Here is a 24,134-nt window from a genome sequence, read left to right as displayed (position 1 = left end):
TTTCAAAGGGTTTAAAGTCTGCATTTTGGCCGCCTCTGCTGATGATGAGCTTCTCATGTGTTTCTGAAACGATAAAAAGTACAAGTGGGGGACAGGACCTCAGTAAGCATCTGGCCAGAAATTCCCATCAGGTTCACCTGACAATTGGGGGTGTGGGGGTGAACTTAAGAACACAGACTCCAAGACCCCTCCCTAGAGTTTCTCATTCTGGGGAACTGAGATGGGTCCCAGACCTCTAAGCGTGGGGCACCGTAGCTGATTCACTGCACACTCTGTATAGACCACACAGGACGTACTGTGTAGGTTGAAGTTCACAGTCAAATGGCTCCAAGTCCCCACGGGAGCCCCTTAGGTAACTGTGACTGACAACACCCTTGAATGACGTCTTACACCTGTTAACATCCTAAGTGAATCTTAAGGACCAACACCAAAACTAACAGCAACTGCAAGTACACAACGTGCACTCACAGCTTGAGATATGAGAGGTCCTGTTGTACATTCAGAAAAGCGTTAACGTTTCTGTCACTTCTCCATAGTGTTAGGTTTGTGAGCAGGGTTGCCTTTTCCTCCCTCTGAGTACCCACTGCTTACCAAGTGGCCACTTCATTTCGGCAGCTGGCTTAGGCCCTTGCTACTCAAAGTGTGGTCTGAGGACCGGCAGCGTCAGCACCGCTTTTGAGTTTGTTAAACGTGCGTGATCTCAGGCCCATCCTGCAAATACCCAATCAGTCTTCATTTTAACAGGATCCTAGAGAGAATCCTACGCAAATATGCAGGCGGAGAATGAGCTAAACATACCGTGTCTAATGGATTATTTATCCATTGAGAAGCACCTTCAGCTCTGTGGCCAGTTACCCTCTGAGCCTTAATTTCCTCACCTATAAAATGGAATTAATATTTACTGGGCTGGTTGTAATAATTTAATGAGATAATGTATACTAATTGCTTAGCAGTGCCCGACACATTGCAAGTGCTTAATAAGGCGTAAGATTTCTTTTCTAGAAGGTTTGTTATTTTCAAGGAACTAACTCATTTATGTTTCTCAAATAATGGGGGGTCATGGTAAGGGAGCGCGTCCCTGGGACCTAGGAAGAGCCAGCAATCGAGCCCCAGCCAGAGCAGAAACCACAGTGCAGCCTGGCCACCCACCAACGAGCAGGAATTGGGGATCCCCCTCTCAGGGTTGGACTCTGTGACCCAGCCCCCTTGCCCTCTGTTGTGCATCTATTTCCTCTGTCTCAGAATGATTCTCACATGCAGGATAATGTGGGTCTGCCGCACTCTCTCACCCCTGTACCCCCCTCACTGCATCTCTCAAAGCATCACCCCACTGCCTGCCCTTCCACAACGCCCCCATTCTCTCAGTATCCACTAGCTCACATTTCTCAGAACGCAAATCCCATTCCCTGCTCCTTCTCTCCATGACAAAGCCGACCTGAGGACAGCAGGCCTGGGGTAAGGTGCCCACCTGGACTGGACCAAGCAGCAGAGCCCGATGGAGGAGGCAGTCACAGGATGCAAAGCCTGGCCAGGATGGGCTGTGGCAGTCACTGCACACCTAGCCCACTTCCCGTTACTATCAGGGCTCCAGAAAGGACCTGTTATTTGAGAACCATTTTCTTTCCCCTAAGTCGTTGCTGTTTTGATTGGTAGTTGAGCCCCATCTTACACACTGACTTGAAGACGTGCTGTTTTGGGACTCACTCTGTTTCCCTAAGTTAAAAAGCCAAGTCATTCCAGAGCCTACACTGGGCTCCCCCTTCCTGCTGCATCAGATCAAAAGCCCAGATCCCACAGCCCACTGCCAAAGCAGATGCCCCTCCAATGTAATCACCTCATTTTCTCAGAGGGGCTCTGTCCTGCCCACCTGGCAGGACCAGAAAAGAGAGATTAGTGAAGCCAAGAGGCAGCTTCCCACGTGGAGAGAAACTTCTCTTCTTGGGGGAGGAAGAGATTCCTCCTCTCTCCCTTCACTTCTTACCCAAAGGTCCCCTCTGGGAGCAGAAACTTTGGTGACGTGTCTTCTGACATAAAGGACACTTCTGCTAACGGCAGAGTTCAGAGTTATAACAATAAACACTGAACCCAAAGACCCGTATTTCTTCCCCAGCAACCACTTCTGCGAAGCACCGAGGAGGAAGTGGCTGAGATTTACAACACCCTTCATAACAGCTGCTTCTGCCTAGCAGGGCCCCGCCCGCCAGGTGTGAGGAAGAGGCTGGTGACAGGTGACATTTACTAACCACCCAGCAGGATCCAGGCACTGTTCTGAGTGCTCTCCTGGGCCACGTCATTTAATCCTCTCAACCATCCCCTCACTGCATTTTCCATTCTGCCGCCACATTTCTTCAGTGTCTCTCTCCAAGTTTCTCTCACCCCCTCAAAGCCGCCACGTCACCATCACACAAATGTCAGACACGACCGCATTGACCTGTACTGTTCCTCCTTCCCCGGCCACTGGCAGGAAGTCCCTGTTTAAAATCCTCTTTGGACCCCGATTGCCCTCAAGATAATTCACAAATTCCAGAACAAGATTAGCAGCTGCCTGCTCTCCTCCTGGAGGAGGTTGTCTCATCTCCTTCTCATCCCCTCTGCTTCGTCCCTAACTTCTTACATCCGCTCCGTCGGAGTGAGGGTTTAGGAGGCAGCTTCCTTCTGTAGGTTACACTGGAAGTCTTCTCATAACTCGCTTCAGCATCTGGTCTTTGCCCTCAAGATCTCAGGCAAACGTTTCACTAAATTCTTGTAATTTTTATAGGTCCACAATCTCTCAGTGAAAAAAGCCCTTAAGGCCAAAGATTTCAGAGTTCAGAATTCGTCGGATCTTAGAGGGTACAATCTGGGTTATATAACCCCCTTGCCAGGGTCTGGGCCAACACCCCATGGTCAAAACATATGATCATTTATGCACTGAAATGTATGAAGTCACACAAAGCAGGTTGAGTAAAAACTCCTACTGGTCAGTTAGGGCAGATTTTACTATCAGATGAATTACCAACAAAACGCAGGGTTCCAGAGGTTTTGGGATCGGGGATGTGGGTAAGGGAAGGCTCCCCTGTGCCTCTACCAACCGGACCACTCACCTGACCCCTAGGATGTTATTTCGTGGCCTGTGTGGGATCGGTCAATTCTTGTGCAGCTCTTTCCGTGTCTGTGCGTCTCTCTCGCCTCCCTACAAGATGAAGAACCCCCTTCCTTTGGGGCAGGACGTCATGTCTGGGTGCCCACGGAGAACACTTAGCAAAGAAGGGCTCACACTGCAGGAGCACGCACGTGGTTTCCTTCCCTCCACCAGGTGGCCAGGCTCATCCTGAGGGGTGCAGTCACCGGCCGCCGAGAGGCAGGACAGTGGACAGTCAATGCTGTTGTGGCGTCAGGGCAGGAGGGGACAACAGGTCAGAAAGGTCAGTCAGTGTGACCCAGCCCTGAAGCCACAGATCAGAGTGAGGGAGGCAGAAGGGGGTCCAGACTCCTGGCTCAGCGAGACCATCCCTACCCCCACCAAGGGGCTCTCACACCTTTCTTCTGGAAGCAGAACTATGCCCAGGCTTAAACCTCACAAGCTATAAAAATGCACATAGTTTTCTTGAACGTACAAACCTGAATTAGCTTCCTGTGGTGGCTGTAACAAATTACCGTAAACTGAGTGCTTTAGACAGAAATTTCTTCTCAGTTCTGGAGGCCCGAAATCTGCAATCGGTATCACTGGGTTGAAATCAAGGTGTCAGCAGGGCCAGACTCCCTCTAGAGGCTCCAGGGGGGACAATCGGCTCCTTGCCTCCTCCAGCTCTTAGGTGACTGACTGTCAGCATGTGTCTTTATGTCACTTCCTCTGTGTGGTATTCAGGTCCCCTCTTATACGGCTGCACGTGGTCACATTTGGGGGCCACCCAGCTAATCCCGAATTATCTCCCAGCTCAAGATCCTTAACTTCATCACATCTGCAAAGAAATTTTTCCAAATAAGGTTCCACTGACAGTTTTCAGGGATTACAACCTGGTGTCTTTGGGGCCATTTTTCACCCATCACAGTACCAGCCGGGGTAATGTCCCTTGAAAAGATTCCTGGGTTTCACTTATTTGGGGAGAATTATGATCTGAATCTAGCTTTGTCATGAGCTGGTTGGTGACTCTGATGCTGAGAAAGTATTGTTTCAATTTTTTTATTGGGATATATTAACATGTGCAAAGAAAAGGACACAAACACTGATTCATCACAAAGGGAACGCTTGTGTAAACACCACCTGGGTCAGGAAAGGATATTCCAGCACCTTCCCAGCAAGCCCCCTTCCTGTCTCTCTCAATTATCTCCTCTCCTCTCCCCCAAAGGTAAACACATTATAACTTTTATGGTAAATATTCCATTTTCTCTATCATTTTACCACCTAACCCCACACCCCAAATGCTGCACTTCTGTTACGCTGTTGTTTCTGAACTTTATATCGATGGAATCATACAAATGTCTTTTTGTCTAAGCTTCTTTCCCTCAACATTACGTTTATGACTTGTATCCACGTTGCTGCATGCAGCTGTAATACATCCTTTTGCATAATTTGTATAATATTCCTTGTAAGAATACACTACATAGTACTTCTCCTTTCTCAATAGATGAACATTTGAGTTGTTTCAGTAATTGGGAAAATCACTGCTCTGAACATTCTTGTATGTTTCCTAATGCACGTGAGGACACATTTCTGTTGAGTACATAGGGGAGCAAAACTGCATGGTCTCATAATGGTCTTACTCTAGTAGATAATCTCGAACGACTTGCATATACATTTGTGCAAACTCCTTGAAGGGAAAGTTTGTGCATTTAATTATCTGTAAATTATAGCTTCAAAAAAAATTCCTTCATTATTCATTCCACAGCCCCAACCCAGGAATCCAGATCACAGTCTCCTCAGCTACACCCGGCCCCATCTCAGTGTCCAACACTTTGTAGATGCGGGAAGAGAGAAAAGAGGAACAAGGTCTGAAGGAAAAAGAGAAAAGACTGAGAGTCCGTCTGGCACAGTCTTTACCTTGTCAGACTGAGAATGACAATCCCTCCCAAGAATAGAGGCTCTACCTGCCCAGCCAATAATAAAATGCACACCTCTGGCCCATTCCTTGCAGCTCTTAAAGGTCTTACAGAAGAGGGAATTAAGAGAGTGGTTCTGTTTCCATTCATCCGTGCTTTCATTTTCAGTCCCTTTGCCCTCAAGTACTATATGCGAATCAACACATGTTAGCATGTTGCTGAACTAACATGTTCTTTTTAAAAGTTCTTTTTTAAAAACCAGGGTGACTTACTCAATGGAATATTTCATTACCTATTGCTCGCAGGAAACAAGTGTGACCTGTCGGAAGAACGGCACGTTCTGTTTGAGGAAGCCTGCACGCTGGCCGAGAAGTACGGCCTCGTTGCGGTTTTGGAGACATCTGCCAAAGAGTCTAGGAACATCGATGAAGTCTTCGTGCTCATGGCGAGGGAGTTGATCACCCGCAAAAGCCTCCACCTGTCCGAAGAGAATGCCCAGAACAACCTCTGGCTGGATGAATTATATTGGAAAGGTATCTGAAAGAATCATAGAAAGAAGTGTTCCTGGATAGTGAATACATTGTACTCTTTTTCAGTGCTTCTCACTCTTTTGACCGCAACCGCCAGAAATCAGAAATGCAGTTTACATCAGCCCCATATACACACGCATGTGTACAACTCACCCAACATTTCACAAAACAATACTGACCTTACAACATGGGATACATTCTGAATTTTTTTCCTAACCTCTTCTGTAAAAATGCAGGTTGCAACCACTGAAATCGATTTCATGACACATAAATAGGTCTGAAATAGCCCATGGTCTGAAAACACGATACCAATTTAAATATTTTACAAATCCGGGTGTCTCTTATTCGCATATTCCGCCTATAACTTAACTGCCTGCATGGCACATTCTATAATACATAGTGGAGAAAATCTAGTCCCTATGCTATGAGAAGCAGTGAATCTTCCAGACTTTGAGGCAGAAAAAAAGGTAGGGAAAATTCACCTCAGTTTTGTGCTTCTACTGCCAGCATAGGGATTAATAAATTCTTTATTTTCTCTGACCAAGAAATTAACCTTCGTTCTGTGGCAGATTGTTTGAAGGAGAGAAACAAATTTTTTTCTCCAGCTCTTTCTTCCTGTACAAATTCAAACATCTTTTGGTTTTTTAATCTCCTCTTTGGATCTCCTCCTTTCTCTCAGTGGCTCATCAAAGAGAGTTATTCAAGTCCACAAAACAATTACATTACTCAAGACCCACATCGTATCCTTACATTGTGTCCTCTGCACTATCCCCACGCCCCCACCTCAAGCCAAACAAGGAACACCAGAAAAAATCTGGGCCCAGGTCTGAATGAGAGAAAGTGAGTGGGAAGCAGGAAAAAGGGGCGGGGGGTTCGTTTGGCTTTGCAAAATGATGAATGTTTGGAGATAAAGCTGAGTGTGCAGGAGTGCTGGCCAACGCCTCACCTGTACTTTGTACTCAAAGGTAACTCCAGGTTCCAGGGCAGTGGGAGGGCTTGGCTTTCCTTTCACTTTCTCAGGCCGCCATACCTGACACCTGGGGACAGAACTACAGTTCACACCCCGCAGTGAGGCAGCAGGAAGAAGGGGCACTGAGGGCTGAAAAGGAAAACAAGGAGAAAGCAAACCTTACCTGCCTGCAGAGGCGAGAGAGCCAGAGGTAAGCGACAGGTGAAGCTGGAAGGCGAGGGCTACAGGATGCAGGATGCAGGATGGAGGGACTCTGCGGGTGTACACCGAGCTTTCTCCTTGCAGGGCAGGTAGGCTCAGTTCAGGAGGGCTTGTGTGGAAACCTGAGGACTTCCGTGGTGGGGGAGGAACACGGAAGGAAGATTTCAGCTCAAGTTATAGGGATAAGACACCGGAAGTGGAATGGCTTCCTGCATGTGAAGACAGAGGGAGAAAACAAACTGGTTAGATTATGTCTCTGTCTGCTGGGTCCTTTAGCCATGGGTGATTTCAGAGGTGTCCAAGAAAGGTACAGAATCCTTCTTCCTCCACTTAAACCTCAGGGTTTTTACATACAGATTGGATATTAGTGTGCATTTCACTTTGCATGACGAGATAGATATGTCCTGCTCTATGGCTTTAGAGAAAACCAAAGAATAAACCTGGGGGAAGTGAAGACGGGTGTCACACAGCAAGAGCAATCTGCCGCACGTCCCATTTCATCATCAAATTGGATTAGGTCGCATGTGTTTTTATGAGACCCTTGGTGAAGAGACCCAACCAATATCCCGGGAAGAACAGTTGAAGGACCTGGGGATATTTACCTGGAGGGGATATGCTTGCTGCTCTAAATATCTGATGGCCTGTCCTGTGGAATAGGAATCTGCTGGCACCTGGCATTTAGCATGAGGAACCCCGGAGAGATAGATTTCAAAGCCATGTAAGTTAAGAGCTGAGCGTGCACAATGAATTTTGCAGGACATAGTGAGTTCCTCCTGACCAAAGACATTGAAGTACGATGGATAGCTAAGCATAGATGCTGAGCTGGGAATAAAGTTTCGGGTGAGTGATTGTGTTGGCCAATGTTCCCACCGTGGTCATCAGAATAACCTGGAGACTCTGTGTGTGTGTGTGTGTGTGTGTGTTGTGTGTGTGTGAGCGTGTGTGTGTGAGCGTGCCTGCGCACGCGCATGTTACAAAATATATTTAGCAGATCTGAGATGGGCTTCAGGAATATATATGTTGTTTTTTATCTGCCCAAGTGATTCTGACATAATTGGTTAGTTTGAGAAACACTGTCATTGGAAACATTATTTTCCAACCTATGTTAAAATATGCCATATTCTACCCACTTTTTATTTTGAAGGTTCCCAAAATCTGAATTTCCTGGTCAAGCAAAATGAGGTGCAAACCAGGAAAAAAAGCTACGTCACTCTTCTCTAATCTGACTTCTTCTCAGTCACATCTTGTCTGTCCCTGTTGCCGCCTGCCTGAATGTTCAGCCTTCAGTAGTTGAGAGCTCTGCTCCCATGTGAAATGGAGACAGGATGACAGCACGGCATGTCCTCCAACTGATGAATGCCAGTTGAAACACTCCTGTGGGCATCTCTTCTGCCATCTTCCTGCTGTCTGGACACTCGATGGGGCACCTGGTCTCTATGACAAGGGTCTCCATCAATGCTGTCATCTGACAGTGTACACTGTGTACTGGGCCCAGCAGAGAATGGCGGTAGAACCTCTTCCTTCTGAGGACACCGTAAATTGTCAACCCCCCTAAGGCGGTGTGGGCTTCTGGGGGACAGCCTCCTTGTACCTGACCAGTAATTAGTGTCCTTTTCCTACGAGGACGTTAGTGCAATGAAAGCAATGATCCCCCTCTGCCTTGTCCTACCCTGGACCCCAAGAGCCCAGTACAGTGCCGGCTCCTGGTAGGAGCTCATCAAAGAGACGCTGATCCTTCTTTCTTTCTTAGCTCCATTGGAGGTGGCAAGAGCCATGCAATACTCTAACTCAGCCAGGGCAGAAGATGAGAAGTTTGACTATTTGTTCAACATTATCCTCATCGGGGACTCCAACGTGGGCAAGACATGTGTGGCGCAGCATTTCATATCCGGGTCCTACACAGAGACACAGAAGAACACAACTTGGGTGGAACTTATCGTACGCACCCTCGAGATCGACGGCAAGAAAGTGAAGGTCAGAGGGGCACGGGATCGGTTCTCCCGCTTTTAGCCAGGGTTCCTAACATGAAATCCATACCTGAGGAATAACAGGTTTAATATACAACATGAAATCGTAAGAGTACCAGGTGTATTTATTTTTAAAACATAGGTGTATTTACTTTTATCATTGTGGAATGAAGAAATTGAGCTTTTAAGTAACTCATGAACCCAGAAGCCATAAAGTATTGCTCAACCTAATATATCATATAGATAACTATATATAAAGGTCAAATGTCTACATAGTCGAAAATGTCAGGGGCGCCCAAGGAGCTCAGTTGGTCAGTGTGGTGTTAATAACACCAAGGTCGCCGGTTTGATCCCTGCATGGGCCTGCGCCCTCCATAAAAAACTAAAAAAACCATGTGCCAAGTCAAAAGATGAATGACAAATTGGAAAAATTTGCAAATATGGGACTTAAAAAAGGGCTAATTTCTTTAATGTGAAAAGAGCCCTGATAAATATCTAAGAAAAAGTTCAACCAATACGAAAGTAAGTCATTCACAGAGTGAACAAAACCGCTATTTCACAAATTTTATAAGAACCAGCTCATAAATTTATGGAGTGATGTAAAGGTGCTCATCCTCACTCATAATTAAAGAAATAAAAAAGTGAGATACTATCTGTTACCCATTTGATTAGAAAAGATCAAAAAGTGATGCTGAATATGTAATAAATGGATCTTGTTTGGGATCCTGATTAAATGAAAACAAAAGTAAAAAGACATTTTGGTGGCAATCAGGAAAATTTTGATATAGGCTGGGTATTAAATGATACTAAAGGATTTTTGAAAAGCTTATTAGCAGTGATAACGGCATTGTGGTTAAGAAAGAAAATGTCCATTTTAATATGGCTGTGTATTAATATAAGTCGGGAGGAAGTGACAGGACGTCTGGGATTCGCTTTAAATAATACCTCAAATAGATCAACAGAAAGGACTAGATGAAGCAAGAGCAGCAAATTCTTGATAATTATTAAATCTGGATGATGGGTACATGAGTGTTCACTGTTCCAGTCTCTCTAGCTTTGTGCCTGTTTGCAAACGTTAAAAAACAAATTTTGGAAATAAAGTGAGGGTATGAAGAAACAGACACCCAGAGACACTTTTGCAGGGTGTACACGGCAGCGCCATTGCTTGGAATGGTAATTTGGAAGGTATTACTACGAGGACACTCCTAAACATGAACAGCTAACCGAGTGGTCCTTTCAAACCAAAACAGTTCTGCCAATGCCATCACCTTTGCCAGTGTTACTATCAGGGGGCAGGCTCAAAAGATTAAACCCCAAAATCTGGACGAAGGGATGACTGAAGTGAGAAGGCAAAACCACACCAGACCCCAGGACAGTGGATTTCCCCTCTCACAAGCGTCCGTGAGGTGGTGGTCCCCAAACCCGAATGCCCAACCAATTCGCTCTGGGGAGAAACTGGAAAATCAGATTTGCGGGCCCAGCCCAGACCTACGGAATCTGGATATCTAGAAGTGAGTGAGGGAGACCCAGGCAGCTGTATTTTTCAAACATTAGTGAGCAAGTTCCCATCAGACATGGGAACTCCTGAGTCCACACCCTTTTCCACCCTTCTCCAGATGCAGGTATGTGACACGGCCAGCCAGGAGAGCTTCCGGGCCAGGACCAAACTCTACTACCACAAGGCCCACGCGGCCATCATCGCTTACGACCTCACCCGAAAGTCCACCTTCGATTCTGTTCCTTCCTGGATTCATGAGATAGAAAAATACGGACCGGAGAACTTGCTTGTCATGCTGATCGGTATGTCGTTTGCAAAGGGTTTAAACCTGCATTCCTGGCCGCCTCTGCTGATGCTCAACTTCTCATGTGTCTGAAACGATAAAAAGTACAAGTGGGGGACAGGACCTCAGTAAGCTTCTGGCCAGAAATTCCCATCAGGTTCACCTGACAATTGGGGGGGTGTGGGTGTGAACTAAAGAACACAGACTCCAAGGCCCCTCCCTAGAGTTTCTCATTCTGGGGACCTGAGATGGGTCCCAGACCTCTATGTGTGGGACACCACAGCTGATTCACTGCACACTCTGTGTAGACCACACAGGAAGTACTGTGTAGGTTGAAGTTCACAGTCAAATGGCTCCAAGTCCCCAAGGGAGCCCGTTAGATAACTGTGACTGACAACACCCTTGAATGACGTCTTACACCTGTTAACATCCTAAGTGAATCTTAAGGACCAACACCAAAACTAACAGCAACTGCAAGTACACAACGTGCGCTCACAGCTTGAGATGTGAGAGGTCCTGTTGTACATTCAGGAAAGCGTTAACGTTTGTGTCACTTCTCCATAGAGTTAGTTTTGTGAGCAGGGCGGCCTTTTCCTCCCTCTGAGTACACCACTGCTTAGCAAGTGGCCACTTCATTTCGGCAGCTGGCTTAGGCCCTTGCTACTCAAAGTGTGGTCTGAGGACCGGCGACATCAGCACTGCTTTTGAGTTTGTTAAATGTGGGTGATCTCAGGTCCATCCTGGAAAGACCCAATCAGTCTTCATTTTAACAGGATCATAGAGAGAATTATACGCAAATATGCAGACTGAGAATGAGCTAAAAATACCGTGTCTAATGGATTATTTATCCATTGAGAAGCACCTTCTAGCTCTGTGGCCAGTTACCCTCCGAGCCTTAATTTCCTCACCTATAAGATGGGATTAATCTTGGGCGGGATGTAAGAATTTAATGAGATAATGTATACTAATTGCTTAGCAGTGCCCGACACATTGTAAGTGCTTAATAAGGCATAAGATTTTTTTTCTAGAAGGTCTGTTATTTTCAAGGAACGAACTCATTCATGTTTCTCGAATACTGGGGGTTATGGTAAGGGGCGCGTCCCTGGGACCTAGGAAAAGCCAGCAATCGAGCCCCAGCCATAGCAGACACCACAGTGCAGCCTGGCCACCCACTGACGAGCAGGAATTGGGGATCCCCCTCTCAGGGCTGGACGCTGTGACCCAGCCCCCTTGCCCTCTGTTGTGCATCTATTTCCTCTGTCTCAGAATGATTCTCACATGCAGGATAATGTGGGCCTGCCACACTCTCTCACCCCTGTACCCCCCACTGCATCTCTCAAAGCATCACCCCACTGCCTGCCCTTCCACAACGCCCCCATTCTCTCAGTATCCACTAGCTCACATTTCTCAGAACGCAAATCCCATTCCCTGCTCCTTCTCTCCATGACAAAGCCGACCTGAGGACAGCAGGCCTGGGGTAAGGTGCCCACCCTGGACTGGACCAAGCAGCAGAGCCCGATGGAGGAGGCAGGCACAGGATGCAAAGCCTGGCCAGGATGGGCTGTGGCAGTCACTGCACACCTAGCCCACTTCCCGTTACTATCAGGGCTCCAGAAAGGACTTGGTATTTTAGAACCATTTTCTTTCCCCTAAGTCGTTGCTGTTTTGATTGGTAGTTGAGCCCCATCTTACACACAGAGTTGAAGACGTGCTGTTTTGGGACTCACTCTGTTTCTCCTAAGTTAAAAAGCCAAGTTATTCCAGAGCCGAGACTGGGCTCCCCCTTCCTGCTGCATCAGATCAAAAGCCCAGATTCCACAGCCCACTGCCAAAGCAGATGCCCCTCCAATGTAGTCACCTCATTTTCTCAGAGGGGCTGTGTCTTGCCCACCTGGCAGGACCAGAAAAGAGAGATTAGTGAAGCCAAGAGGCAGCTTCCCACGTGGAGAGAAACTTCTCTTCTTGGGGGAGGAAGAGATGCCTCCTCTCTCCTTTCACTTCTTACCCAAAGGTCCCCTCTGGGACCAGAAACTTTGTGATGTGACTTCTGATATAAAGGACACTTCTGCTAATGGCAGAGTTCAGAGTTATAATAATAAACACTGACCCCAAAGAGCCGTATTTCTGCCCCAGCAACCGCTTCTGCGAAGCACCGAGGAGGAAGTGGCTGAGATTCCCAACACCCTTCATAACAGCTGCTTCTGCCTAGCAGGGCCCCGCCCGCCAGGCGCAAGGAAGAGGCTGGTGACAGGTGACATTTACTAACCACCCAGCAGGATCCAGGCACTGTTCTGAGTACTCTCCTGGGCCACGTCATTTAATCCTCTCAACCATCCCCTCACTGTATTTTCCATTCTGCCGCCACATATCTTCACAGTGTCTCTCTCTCCAAGTTTCCCTCAGCCCCTCACGGCCGCCACTTCACCACCACACAAATGTCAGACACGAGTGCATCGACCTGTACTGTTCCTCCTTCCCTGGCCACTGGCAGGAAGTCCATGTTTAAAATCCTCTTTGGTCCCCCATGTCCTCAAGATAATTCACAAATTGCAGAACAAGGTTAGCAGGTGCCTGCTCTCCCCCTGGAGGAGGTTGTCTCATCTCCTTCTCATCCCCTCTGCTTCGTCCCTAACTTCTTACATCCGCTCCGTCGGAGTGAGGGTTTAGGAGGCAGCTTCCTTCTGTAGGTTACACTGGAAGTCTTCTCATAACTCGCTTCAGCATCTGGTCTTTGCCCTCCGGATCTCAGGCAAACCTTTCACTTGAACTCTTGCAATTTGTACAGCTCCACAATCTCTCAGTGAAAAAACCCTTCAGGCCAAAGATTTCAGAGTTCAGAATTCCTCGGATCTTAGAGAGTACATTCTGGGTTATATAACCCCTCGCCAGGGTCTGGGCCAACACCCCAGGGTCAAACTTATGATCATTTATGCACTGAAATGTATGAACAGTCACACAAAGCAGGTTGAGTAAAAACTCCTAATGGTCAGTTAGGGCAGATTTTACTATCAGATGAATTACCAACAAAACGCAGGGTTCCAGAGGTTTTGGGATCGGGGATGTGGGTAAGGGAAGGCTCCCCTGTGCCTCTACCAACCGGACCACTCACCTGACCCTTAGGATGTTATTTCGTGGCCTGTGTGGGATCGGTCAATTCTTGTGCAGCTCTTTCCGTGTCTGTGCGTCTCTCGCCTCCCTACAACATGAAGAACCCCCTTCCTTTGGGGCAGGACGTCACCTCTGGGTGCCCACACAGAACACTTAGCAAAGAAGGGCTCACACTGCAGGAGCACGCACGTGGTTTCCTTCCCTCCACCAGGTGGCCAGGCTCATCCTGAGGGGTGCGAGAGGCAGGACAGTGGTCAGTCAATGCTAGTGTGGCGTCAGGACAGGAGGGGACAACAGGTCAAAAAGGTCACAGTCAGTGTGACCCAGCCCAGAAGCCTCATAGCAGAGTGAGGGAGGCAGATGAGGGTCCAGACTCCTGGCTCAGTGGGAACATCCCCGCCCCCACCAAGGGGCTCTCACACCTTTCTTCTGGAAGCAGAACTATGCCCAGGCTTAAACCTCACAAGCTATAAAAATGCACATAGTTTTCTTGAACGTAAAATCCAGAATTAGCTTCCTGTGGTGGCTGTAACTAATTACCCTAAACTGAGTGTTCTAGACAGAAATTTCTTCTCAGTTCTGGAGGCCAGAAACGTGCAATCGGTATCACTGGGTTGAAATCAAGGTGTCAGCAGGGCCAGACTCCCTCTAGAGGCTCCAGGGGGGACAATCGGCTCCTTGCCTCCTCCAGCTCTTAGGTGACTGTCAGCATTTGTCTTTATGTCACTTCCTCTGTGTGGTAGTCAGGTCTCCCTCTTATACGGCTGCACGTGGTCACATTTAGGGGCCACCCAGCTAATCCCGAATTCTCTCCCAGCCCAAGATCCTTAACTTCATCACATCTGCAAAGACCTTTTCCAAATAAGGTTCCTTTGACAGTTTTCAGGGATTACAACCTGTTGTCTTTGGGGGTCATTTTTCAGCCATCAGAGTACCAGCCAGGATAATGTCCCCCGAAAAGATTCTTGGATTTCACTTATTTGGGGAGAATAATGATCTAAATCTAGTTTTGTCATGAGCTGGTTGGTGACTCTGATACTGAGAAAGTATTTCGTCAATTTTTTTTATTGGGATATATTAACATGTGCAAGAAAAGTACACAAACACTGATTAATCACAAAGGGAATGATTGTGTAAACACCACCTGGGTCAGGAAAGGATATTCCAGAACTTTCCCAGCAAGCCCCCTTCCTGTCTCTCTCAATTATTTCCTCTCCTCTCCCCCAAAGGTAAATATAACTTTTATGGTAAATACTCCATTTTCTCTATCATTTTACCACCTAACCCCACACCCCAAATGCTGCACTTCTGTTACGCTATTGTTTGAACTTTATATCGATGGAATCATACAAATGTCTTTTTTGTCTAAGCTTCTTTCCCTCAACATTACGTTTATGAGTTGTATCCACGTTGTTGCATGCAGCTGTAATTCATCCGTTTGCATAATTTGTATAATATTCCTTGTAAGAATACACTACATAGTACTTCTCCTTTCTCAACAGATGGACATTTGAGTTGTTTCAGCAATTGGGAAAATCACTGCTCTGAACATGCTGGGATGTTTGCTGATGCACGTGTGCACATGTTTCTGTTGGGTACACACCTGGGAGCAAAACTGCATAGTCTCATAATGGTCTTACTCTAGTAGATAATCTCGAACCACTTGCATATACATTTGTCCAAACTCCTTGAACGGAAAGTCTGTGCATTTAATTATCTGTAAATTATAGCTTCAAAAAAAAATCCTTCATTATTCATTCCACAGCCCCAACCCAGGAATCCAGATCACAGTCTCCTCAGCTAACCCGGCCCCATCTCAGTGTCCAACACTTTGTAGTTGCGGGAAAAAAAGCGAAAAGATGAACAAGGTCTGAAGGAAAAACAGAAAAGACTGAGAGTCCGTCTGGCACAGTCTTTACCTTGTCAGACTGAGAATGACGGTCCCTCCAAAGAATACAGAGGCTCTACCTGCCCCAGACAATAATACAATGCATACCTCGGGCCCATTCCTTGTAGCTCTTAAAGATCTTACCGAAGAAGAAATTAAGAGAGTGGTTCTGTTTCCATTCATCTGTGCTTTCATTTTCAGTATCTTTGCCCTAAAGTGAATCAATGCATGTTTGCATGTTGCTGAACTAAAATGTTCGTTTTAAAAGTTCAGTGTTTAAAAACCAGGGTGAGTAACTCAATGGAATATTTCATTACCTATTGCTTGCAGGGAACAAGTGTGACCTGTCGGAAAAACGGCACGTTCTGTTTGAGGAAGCCTGCATGCTGGCCGAGAATTACGGCCTCCTTGCGGTTGTGGAGACATCTGCCAAAGAGTCTAAGAACATCGATGAAGTCTTCGTGCTCATGGCGAGGGAGCTGATCGCCCGCAAAAGCCTCCACCTGTCCGAAGAGAATGCCCAGAACAACCTCTGGCTGGACTCCAGTCCAGTGTTTTTTTAAATTATTGCTATATTTTCTTATTTTTATTTTTTAAAAATATTTTTATTGGGGAAGGGGAACAGGACTTTATTGGGGAACAGTGTGCACTTCCAGGCCTTTTTTCCAAGTCAAGTTATTGTCCTTTCAATCTTAGTTGTGGAGGATGCCATTCAGCTTCAAGTTGTTGTCCTTTCAGTCTTAGTTGTGGAGGGCGCAGCTCAGCCCCAGGTCCAGTTGCCGTTGCTAGTTGCAGGGGGCGCAGCCCACCATCCCTTGTGGGAGTCGAACCGGCAACCTTGTGGTTGAGAGGACACGCTCCAACCAACTGATCCATCCGGGAGCTCAGCGGCAGCTCAGCTCAAGGTGCCGTGTTCAATTTTAGTTGCAGGGGGCGCTGCCCACCCTCCCTTTTGGGACTTGAGGAATTGAACTGGCAACCTTGTGGTTGAGAGGACTCACTCCAACAGAGCCATCTGGAAGGCAGCTCAGCTCAAGGTGCCGTGTTCAATCTTAGTTGCAGGGGGCGGAGCCCACCATCCCTTGCAGGACTTGAGTTGAACCAGCAACCTTGTGGTTGAGAGCCCACTGGCACATGTGGGAATTGAACCGGCAGCCTTCGGAGTCAGGAGCACGGAGCTCTAACCACCTGAGCCACCGGGCCGGCCCCTCCAGTCCAGTTCTTATGGCGCAGGGACCAAGTGAAAAGACCCACTGCACTTGTTGAATATGTTGAAGAGGCGAGTTGCACCCACCACAGGCCACCTCTGAAACCAACAGTAGCCGGATACCTAGTGTCCGCTGAGTAGCATTTCAGACCCTAGCGTAGACTGCACGCTAGCCTTCCATCCTTCTCGCCTAAAGGGCAGCACGTCTGCCTCCATTCACACCAGAGGTCCAGACTGAGGACAGGGTTACGGCGTCTGGAGTGAATGCGTCTTGATTTTGCCCTGGACTTAAGGCACGTAGGTACGAAGAGGAGGTTTGCTCTTTTTCATCTTCTCACACTTTTCTGGCTCCCAACCCTTCAACTGTTTCTACTGAATTTTGATTCTCGCTTGAAGAAAAGGGTAGTGAAAGTAAAAAAACAAAAAAAGAAAGAAAAAATGGAGTATCAAGAGGGGAGAGGATGTTTGGAACATTCGGGAACATTTTAAAATGGCTCGGGCCTGGGAGGATGGGGGAAAGCCTGCAGAGCTAAACCAGAATGTTGTTGACATGTGCTCCTGACATTCACACCTCAGGGTTTTAGTTTGGGGAGCAAAGCCATTGGACATAAAGACCATTAACACCATCTTGCCAAAGTGTCAGGAGCCATGTGATGGAGAGAGCACTGGACTTCACTTTATCCTACGTGGGTCAATTGACCACCCTCCTAGGAAGTGGGAGGTGTCTACAATTTCTTCCTAAAACACCAAATTAGGCGGTGGATCAGAAGTCATTTCTGAATTGAAATTAAATTGGCTTATAGATGACCAGCAAACCAACAGTAACACTGCTGTGTGGCCCTGAACGTGCCACTGACCCTCCAGAACCTGTGGGTAACACCGTGTTTTCTTCAAAGTTCCCGGATGGTTGTTGCTGAGGTGTCTCTTGCTGGCATAATAAGAACCACAAGGGCTGGTCTAGTCACAACACTGGCTCCAAACAGGTCAATGTCTGTAGGGGCCTTTCCTCAGCCCAGATGAGTGTCCCCAGGTATTTCTAGCCTTTAGCATCACCATGCACAGGCCTCTGAGACTCACAGGCGGAGTGTGGCTGTTGAGCACTTGAAATGTGGCTAATTCGAATTTGAGATGAGCTCTAAGTGTAAAATACACACCACATGCTAAATGCTTAGTACCAAAAAAGTATCTCCCTGATAATTTTTATATTGACTGTATGTTGAAAAGTTATTTTAGCTATCCTAGGTTAAATAAAATACATTAACATTTCACCTGTTTTTGTTTTTACTTTGTAAATGTGGCTACTCTAAAATTTGAAATGACCTATGTCAGACACCATTTATCGGACAATACAACAGATTGATGGTTCTCACAGTGTCGTTCACCAACTATAATTTGCCAGTGGCTGCTTGTTACAGATTCCTGAGACCCAACACTGACTGACTGAATCAGAATCTTTTCCCAAATCCACACTTGCCAGGTGATTCTTCCTCACACTGAAACTTAGGAACCATGAAGACACGTAGTTAGGTGAGGACGGGAGCAAGATCACAGAGAATTAAGGACATGTTAATTCATTTCAATATGCATTCACTGTTAAAAATGAATAAGCGACCATTCAAAAAATATGAGGGAAATCGAATTATAAGCCAGAGAGAAGAAATGCATTAAAGCAGATGAGCCTTTTTCATAAGAACGTTATTGTTCTAAAGGGTTACGGGGAGCAGGAACTCACAAGTCCGGTCAGGAAGTCTGTACCCAGAGTGGTTTTCAGGGGAGGTAACAAGCGGAGTTGCTACAAAGGGAAAGAAACATGGAGTAAATCAGGGGAGAGAGTGAGCAGAGCAGACAGGTGAGATTCATGCCTCACACCAGTTGTCCATCATTTCTCTGCACAACCAATACTCTGCAAACCTCATCACCCTCTAGGATTATGCCCTCTGGGGATGATCTGGAATTAAACATTCCTACCAACAGGTTAGACATGTGAGAACAAGGTCACCTGAACACCAGTAAGCCGTGATTGGCCAGCCTGGGCTTCTGGTGGGATTATAGGGCCAACACAGAAACCCTCAAGTACACTCGAAAGAGATGCGAAGGGCCTCCCAGTGCAGCGGCCTCAGTGGACCAGCGCCCCCAAAGGTCGGCATGAGAAAGAAGCACAGGAGTCTCTCAGGCTGTGCACCATGGTCCCGGGCGCTGTGAAGTGTGACAGGCAGGCGCCTTTACAGCTCTCGTATAAACTGCATATTAACTGAATTCTGGCATTTTCCTTTCATCCCGCAAATGATATGGTTGGTAATAAGTGGCTTATGAGAAATTAAGTTCCAAAATGGACACTTTGGAAGAATAAAAAGGTTTTAAATGTCTGCTACTGTCAAGTACGTTTCCATGTGTGAGAAAACCTTTCAGTTAGTAATTCTTTGTTCATAGATTATTCCTGACCTCTTCCCCACTCTATTTCTGGAAAGATCTATCAGTAGTAATAGGACTATTACTACAATAGTATTAATAACAGCAAACACATACAGCAATTACTGTATGCCCAGCACTGGACCAGACACTATTTATACGACTCAATGCATCCTGGCAGCCATCTTTACAGTAGGTTCTATTTACAATTCCAGTTTCTAAAGTAAGGAAATGCCACCCCCAGAGAGTCAGGCCACACAGCCAGTGCGTGGCCGAGTCAGGACGCAGACCCAAACATCCTGGTCCAGAGCCCACTTAGCAGTTACGCTACGGTCCCTCTCAGATAATCACCAGCATCAGATCTGGGCTCCACCACAGTAACCTCTCCTCATCTCTCACACACACACACACACACACACACACACACAGAGACTCATTCCAAGGCCTACTCGCATACGTACATGTCAACATCATAAAAGAAGCCCAAGGGGAGAGGACGAGTGGGGAGGGGAGGGGTAGAGACAGGGTAGCTGGTGGGTGCACGAGGCCAGTGCTACTTGACTGCAGGGGAATATGGGGGAGCAGGGCCTGAAACACGCCAGGCCCAGCCAGAGTCCACTTCCTTCTGATCAGGGATGACGTGGAAACTTGGGTTCACTCTTGTCAAGGTTGTATGGTGACCCAAGGCAAACCAGGCTGTTCTGTCAGCCAGGAGCTGAGCCATTCCAGCACCGGGGTGAGTTAGATGGAGAGGACGGGGAAGAGCTCCGCAAAGCAGCTCATCGTGTGCCCTGCAGGAGGTTTGCAAACCTCCGGGTGACGGAGGAGAGGTTCTGGGGTTCATATCATGAAAGGCACTAATAGCACCTGCTTCCATTCTTCATTTTCAGAAATATCAAGCTGTTCAAGAGCCTGTGATCACTTATTGAGTGAACAAGTACACATGCTCACGAGATTCACGTAGCTGGTCTACCATTCAGCAGATGGCTCGCTCCTAAGGTGGTTTAGACGTCAGAGTTTCTCGTTTTATTCTCACCCATACATTGTTTATTTATACCCCCAAATAACTGCTAAACACTGGAAGCTGAAGTGAAAGTCCAGAGCACAGAATAGGTGATAATTCTACAGAATCATCCGGAGATCGCTCTTTGCGTGACACAAAAATTCCATTTACTGATGATCATTTTACTTCCCATTACTACTTGCATGTACTTGTTCTTATAGTGCGTCAGGATGTCTCCAGAAGCTGAAAGACCACCATTTAAAAGAGACCACTGAGTGATGATTAGATCCAATTAGTTTTTTGACTTACTGGGAACATAAATTAGCCACACAAAATGTGTTAACATTTTTAAAAGTTCCTTGCAAATAGCAGCCTGAAACCTTCTCATCTAATTTAGAAACAAAGTTCAAATTGCAAAAATAAAATTAATGGAGGGCGGCCAGTTAGCTCCACTGGAGCACGGTGCTCTTCACAACAAGGTTGCCGGTTCGATCCCCACATGGACCCTGTGAGCTGCGCCCTCCACAACTAGATTGAAACAACTACTTGACTTGGAGCTGATGGGTCCTGGAAAAACACACTTATAATAAATAAAAGTTTGAAAATAAATCAATCAATAAATAAAATTTATGACACTTTTGTAAACACCAAATCAGTGACTTAAGCACAGAATACAGGCGTTCGCCCTATCAGATCACGTGTTTGGGTTGCACATGACTCTCTACATTTTAGGGTCTATTTATTTACAAACCCAAACACGGGTTATTTTAACATTCAGCAAAGTCCTAACATGAATAAAAATAAATGAAAATAACCTGCACAGGATGTTTAAGTCCTGCCCTGCCCTGGCCCTTTACAATATGAACCTGGCAAGTCCTTCCCACGTTGGGGGGCTTTAGTATTCTCCACTGAAAAAAGAGACGGCTGGACCAGAGGACGCGTCTGCATCCTGGCTGCACTTAGGATGGGCCACAGCGCTTCCACCATGCAATTCCCAGGCCCCAGCCCCGGAGCTGTGCTTCAGCAGGTCTGCACTAGGATCCAGTAGGTTTTGCAATCACTTCAGAGCACAGAGTGATTTTCACCAGCCAATTCACAGGCTGACACTGGGGCATCACAGACAGAACTGATCTGTGATTCCCACCAGCTCTCCACGCTCAGCACCTAAAACCTTAGGGCCCACTGACCACAGAGATTTAAAGCAGACGTGGAAATGCCACAGAAGCCCCACTGCTTTCGGCAAGTTTCTGCTGATCAAACGCAGGCTGTTTACCTTGCTGTTTCCTCATCTGGTCTTCACGCCACCCCAACCTTCTTACCACGCTCCCTGGAAATCTACACACGCGGTTAATAAACTGCGCTGTATCATAGCGGACCCCTGCCTGCCCCCCACATAAGCCCGCTTCCTTTGGGGTCTCTCAAGGAGACGCAATCGCTCGTCTCATGTCCATTTTCCTCCTTGCAAATCCCAGCTTCTTTGAAACTCACTCCCGGTTGTCACCTACTGACCTCGGCCCTCGCCCCTCATGCAGACAGCTCCGGCCCCACCTTTCCCCCACACTGCCTGTCTCCCCTCAACATCCACGCAGGTCCTCTACCACTTCCCTGTCCTCTCCACCACCAGGCTCTCCCTCTATCTCACAACAGAAACCCACTCCATGCTCCACACCCGCTCCCTGTTATGACCAGTAACTGAACCACCTCCCCAAAATGAATTCAAACATCGTTTGCTTCCAGAAAACTGCTGCCTTCCACACTCCCCACTCCAACAGTCATTTGTGCCTCAGCGAGGCTCCCCCTTCGGTCACATCACCCTTTTTTCCGTTACCCATTATCCTCCTCTCGTCCTCATTTCCTTCTGCACCAACTTAGAGTCTAAACTGTCTCCTTTATGGGACTTTTTTTCTTTGTGCCTCTGTCCTCCTTCCCTGCGCCCAAGCAGCTGATTTTTGCCAGAGAAAAAAAATGACACACAGGCCGCTCTCACTTTTTAGATTCAAAACCGCAAACCACAAAGGTCACGCAACGCTGTCCGGCAAGCCTGCACTTCCCTCATCATTCTGCTCGCTCAACCCGAGACAAGACAGCGATTTCACACGTCTCTCTTTAAACTTCCCACCTCGCTCTCCTCCCTCCTTCATGTAGGACCCCAGCTTTCCGCTAGGACTCCCCGATCTCCACCTTAACTCACACACTCCAGGTTCCCAACAGGACATCCCAGGCTGCACACGTTCCAGGAGCAGCCCCATCACACTCCCACATGCACAGATGAGCATATGACACACACTGTTCTGCACCATTTTTCCCTGCACTGATCAGAGGTTGGGGGTCCGTCCACATCTTCACCTACAGCTGCCACACTGCAGTCTCCTTCCTACTGCACATCTGGTGGTTCCCCATCCTGTGCCAGTAGATCGGGTGAGGAGCTGGGACGTTTCCTTCCTACTCCTGGCACCCTGCCTCACCCTCACCTGCCCCGCGCCCTCACTCACCACAATCACCCCACTCCTAATGCTTTTTGTGCCGGACCCACAGAGCCCTTTGCGTTTGCCATTCCGCTGCCTGAAATGCTTCTCCTGGTTCTTTGCAAATGGTTTGCTCTCTGTTTTTCTTGGCTGGTCCTCAAATGTCATCTTCTAGGGGGACCTGCCTGGATCACCCTATTTGAAATGGTCTCCCTCAGTTACGACCCCTCTCATTTCTCTCTCTGTTTCCTCCCTTCACAGCATTTCTCCCAAGCTGGTTTAAGTGCTTACAAGTTTATCGTTCGTCTGTAAACTCTGTAAAAGCTGTGGCTTTACCTGGGTTAAGTCCGCAGCTACCGTGTTTGCCCGAAAACAAGACCTAACCGAAAAATAAGCCCTCGCTGATTTTTCAGGATGACATCCCCTGAACATAAGCCCTACTGCGTTTTTTGGAGCAAAAATTAATACAAGACCCGGTCTGATTTTCGGGGAACACGGTGTACCCCGAGCACCTACCAGAGCATTGAGAATGATCAATCAAGATGTTTGGATGATGAATTCTCTGACCGACGGTCAACACCAGCTGCTTGCAAAAGGCCAAGCACTGTGCCAGGCGTCTGCCAGGTATGACTGCATTTAGTTCTCACGTCTTACAAACGAGAAAACAGATTTTAGAAAGGAATATCTTTCTCTTAAGAGACGAAGCGAACACTCATACCCAGGCCTGACCCTAGCCCCTAGGTTACACTGTATAAGAGGAAAAGATTAAAATACAAAATCTCCCAAGTTGGGTAAAACACAGTAATCAGAAATATCTCACCTTAAACTTAGAGATATACTTTGTGGGGACAGGGCCCCAGAAAGTAGTTTACAGGCTCTCGGCCTCACGTGGCAAGGTGCTGGCTCGGGTAGTGGATGGCCGTCAGCTGTGGCTGATTGGCCGCCGGCTGTGGCCGGTTAGCCGATTGGCCGCTGGTTATACTGCTGCGGCAACAGAGGAGAGCCGAGGAGAGCGGAAGAGAGTAGAGGAACAGAGTCGAGGAGAGTGGAGGAGAGTCGTCGGTCGGTTGGCAGAAAGGCGGACGGCAGGTCGCGCATCCGGTGGGCCCAGCCTCCAGTGAGACCATAGTAGTATGACTCCCCTACCTATGGCTCCGGGGGTGTTCCTTTTTGGCCTGGCCACATCCTGTGTTCTTGTGTGGGGAGCAGGAGCAGAGACCCCGCAGGCCGACCCGCCTGAAAAATGGCGCAGCGAGCAAGGTCCCCCGCACAACAAATGGCGCAGCGAGCAGGGTACGGTGTCGGCTGAAACTCTCCGGAATATACTGGAGCAGTTTACACGAATACAAGCTCGGCCGTAAGCGGGGTACGGTGCCGGCCAAAACCTACCAAAGCATGGTGGAGCGGTTTGTGCGTGTGAGAGCCCAGCTTCGGAACGCACATGAGGAGCGACACCAGGAACGGGAGGAGCGCTCTGCCCAGGAGACTCAAGCCTCCAGCTGTCACATCACCCTCTTGGCCATAGATGGCGATGCCTACCTTTTGGTGATCTGCTGCGGCCTTAAGCTCCCAGAGTTGTGGACATC

The 24,134-nt window shown here is 47.5% G+C and overlaps 2 protein-coding genes and 1 long non-coding RNA gene across 9 annotated transcripts in view; 2 read left to right on the top strand and 1 right to left on the bottom strand.

Moving 5' to 3' along the window:
- The window catches only part of LOC109439797 (uncharacterized), a 58,168-nt gene extending 40,229 nt beyond the window's left edge, over positions 1 to 17,939 (top strand). For 4 of the 5 annotated variants that reach the window (XM_074315273.1, XM_074315277.1, XM_074315276.1 and 1 more), the window contains 4 exons: positions 5,325 to 5,552; positions 8,471 to 8,694; positions 10,304 to 10,487; positions 15,795 to 17,939. In XM_074315273.1, the coding sequence (XP_074171374.1) occupies positions 5,325 to 5,552; positions 8,471 to 8,694; positions 10,304 to 10,487; positions 15,795 to 16,027 (869 nt within the window). In that variant the 3' untranslated portion in view covers positions 16,028 to 17,939. Of the gene's footprint in view, positions 1 to 5,324; positions 5,553 to 8,470; positions 8,695 to 10,303; positions 10,488 to 15,341; positions 15,723 to 15,794 lie in introns of those variants that run through there. The other variant, XM_074315274.1, reaches the window with a different exon arrangement.
- The window catches only part of LOC141567575 (ras-related protein Rab-19-like), a 40,708-nt gene that overhangs the window by 3,671 nt on the left and 12,903 nt on the right, over positions 1 to 24,134 (top strand). The window contains exon 1 of one of the 3 annotated variants that reach the window (XM_074315288.1): positions 6,564 to 6,709. The exons of 1 other annotated variant lie outside the window; for it this stretch is intronic. The gene's annotated coding sequence lies outside the window, so the exon portion shown is untranslated. Of the gene's footprint in view, positions 1 to 6,563; positions 6,710 to 24,134 lie in introns of those variants that run through there. One more of the 3 variants, XM_074315289.1, reaches the window with a different exon arrangement.
- On the bottom strand, positions 2 to 24,132 carry LOC141567578 (uncharacterized). Its single transcript, XR_012490341.1, has 7 exons — positions 23,938 to 24,132; positions 10,402 to 10,557; positions 8,667 to 8,757; positions 6,683 to 6,929; positions 6,496 to 6,586; positions 3,084 to 5,556; positions 2 to 63 (listed from the first exon to the last, which is right to left on the bottom strand). It is a non-coding gene; the product is annotated as an uncharacterized LOC141567578 (long non-coding RNA).

This window comes from Rhinolophus sinicus, linkage group LG11 (genome assembly GCF_036562045.2).
Source record: "Rhinolophus sinicus isolate RSC01 linkage group LG11, ASM3656204v1, whole genome shotgun sequence".
NCBI lineage: Eukaryota > Metazoa > Chordata > Mammalia > Chiroptera > Rhinolophidae > Rhinolophus > Rhinolophus sinicus.
Note: the sequence above shows the minus strand (reverse complement) of the source record. Positions and strands in the feature narration are given on the sequence as shown.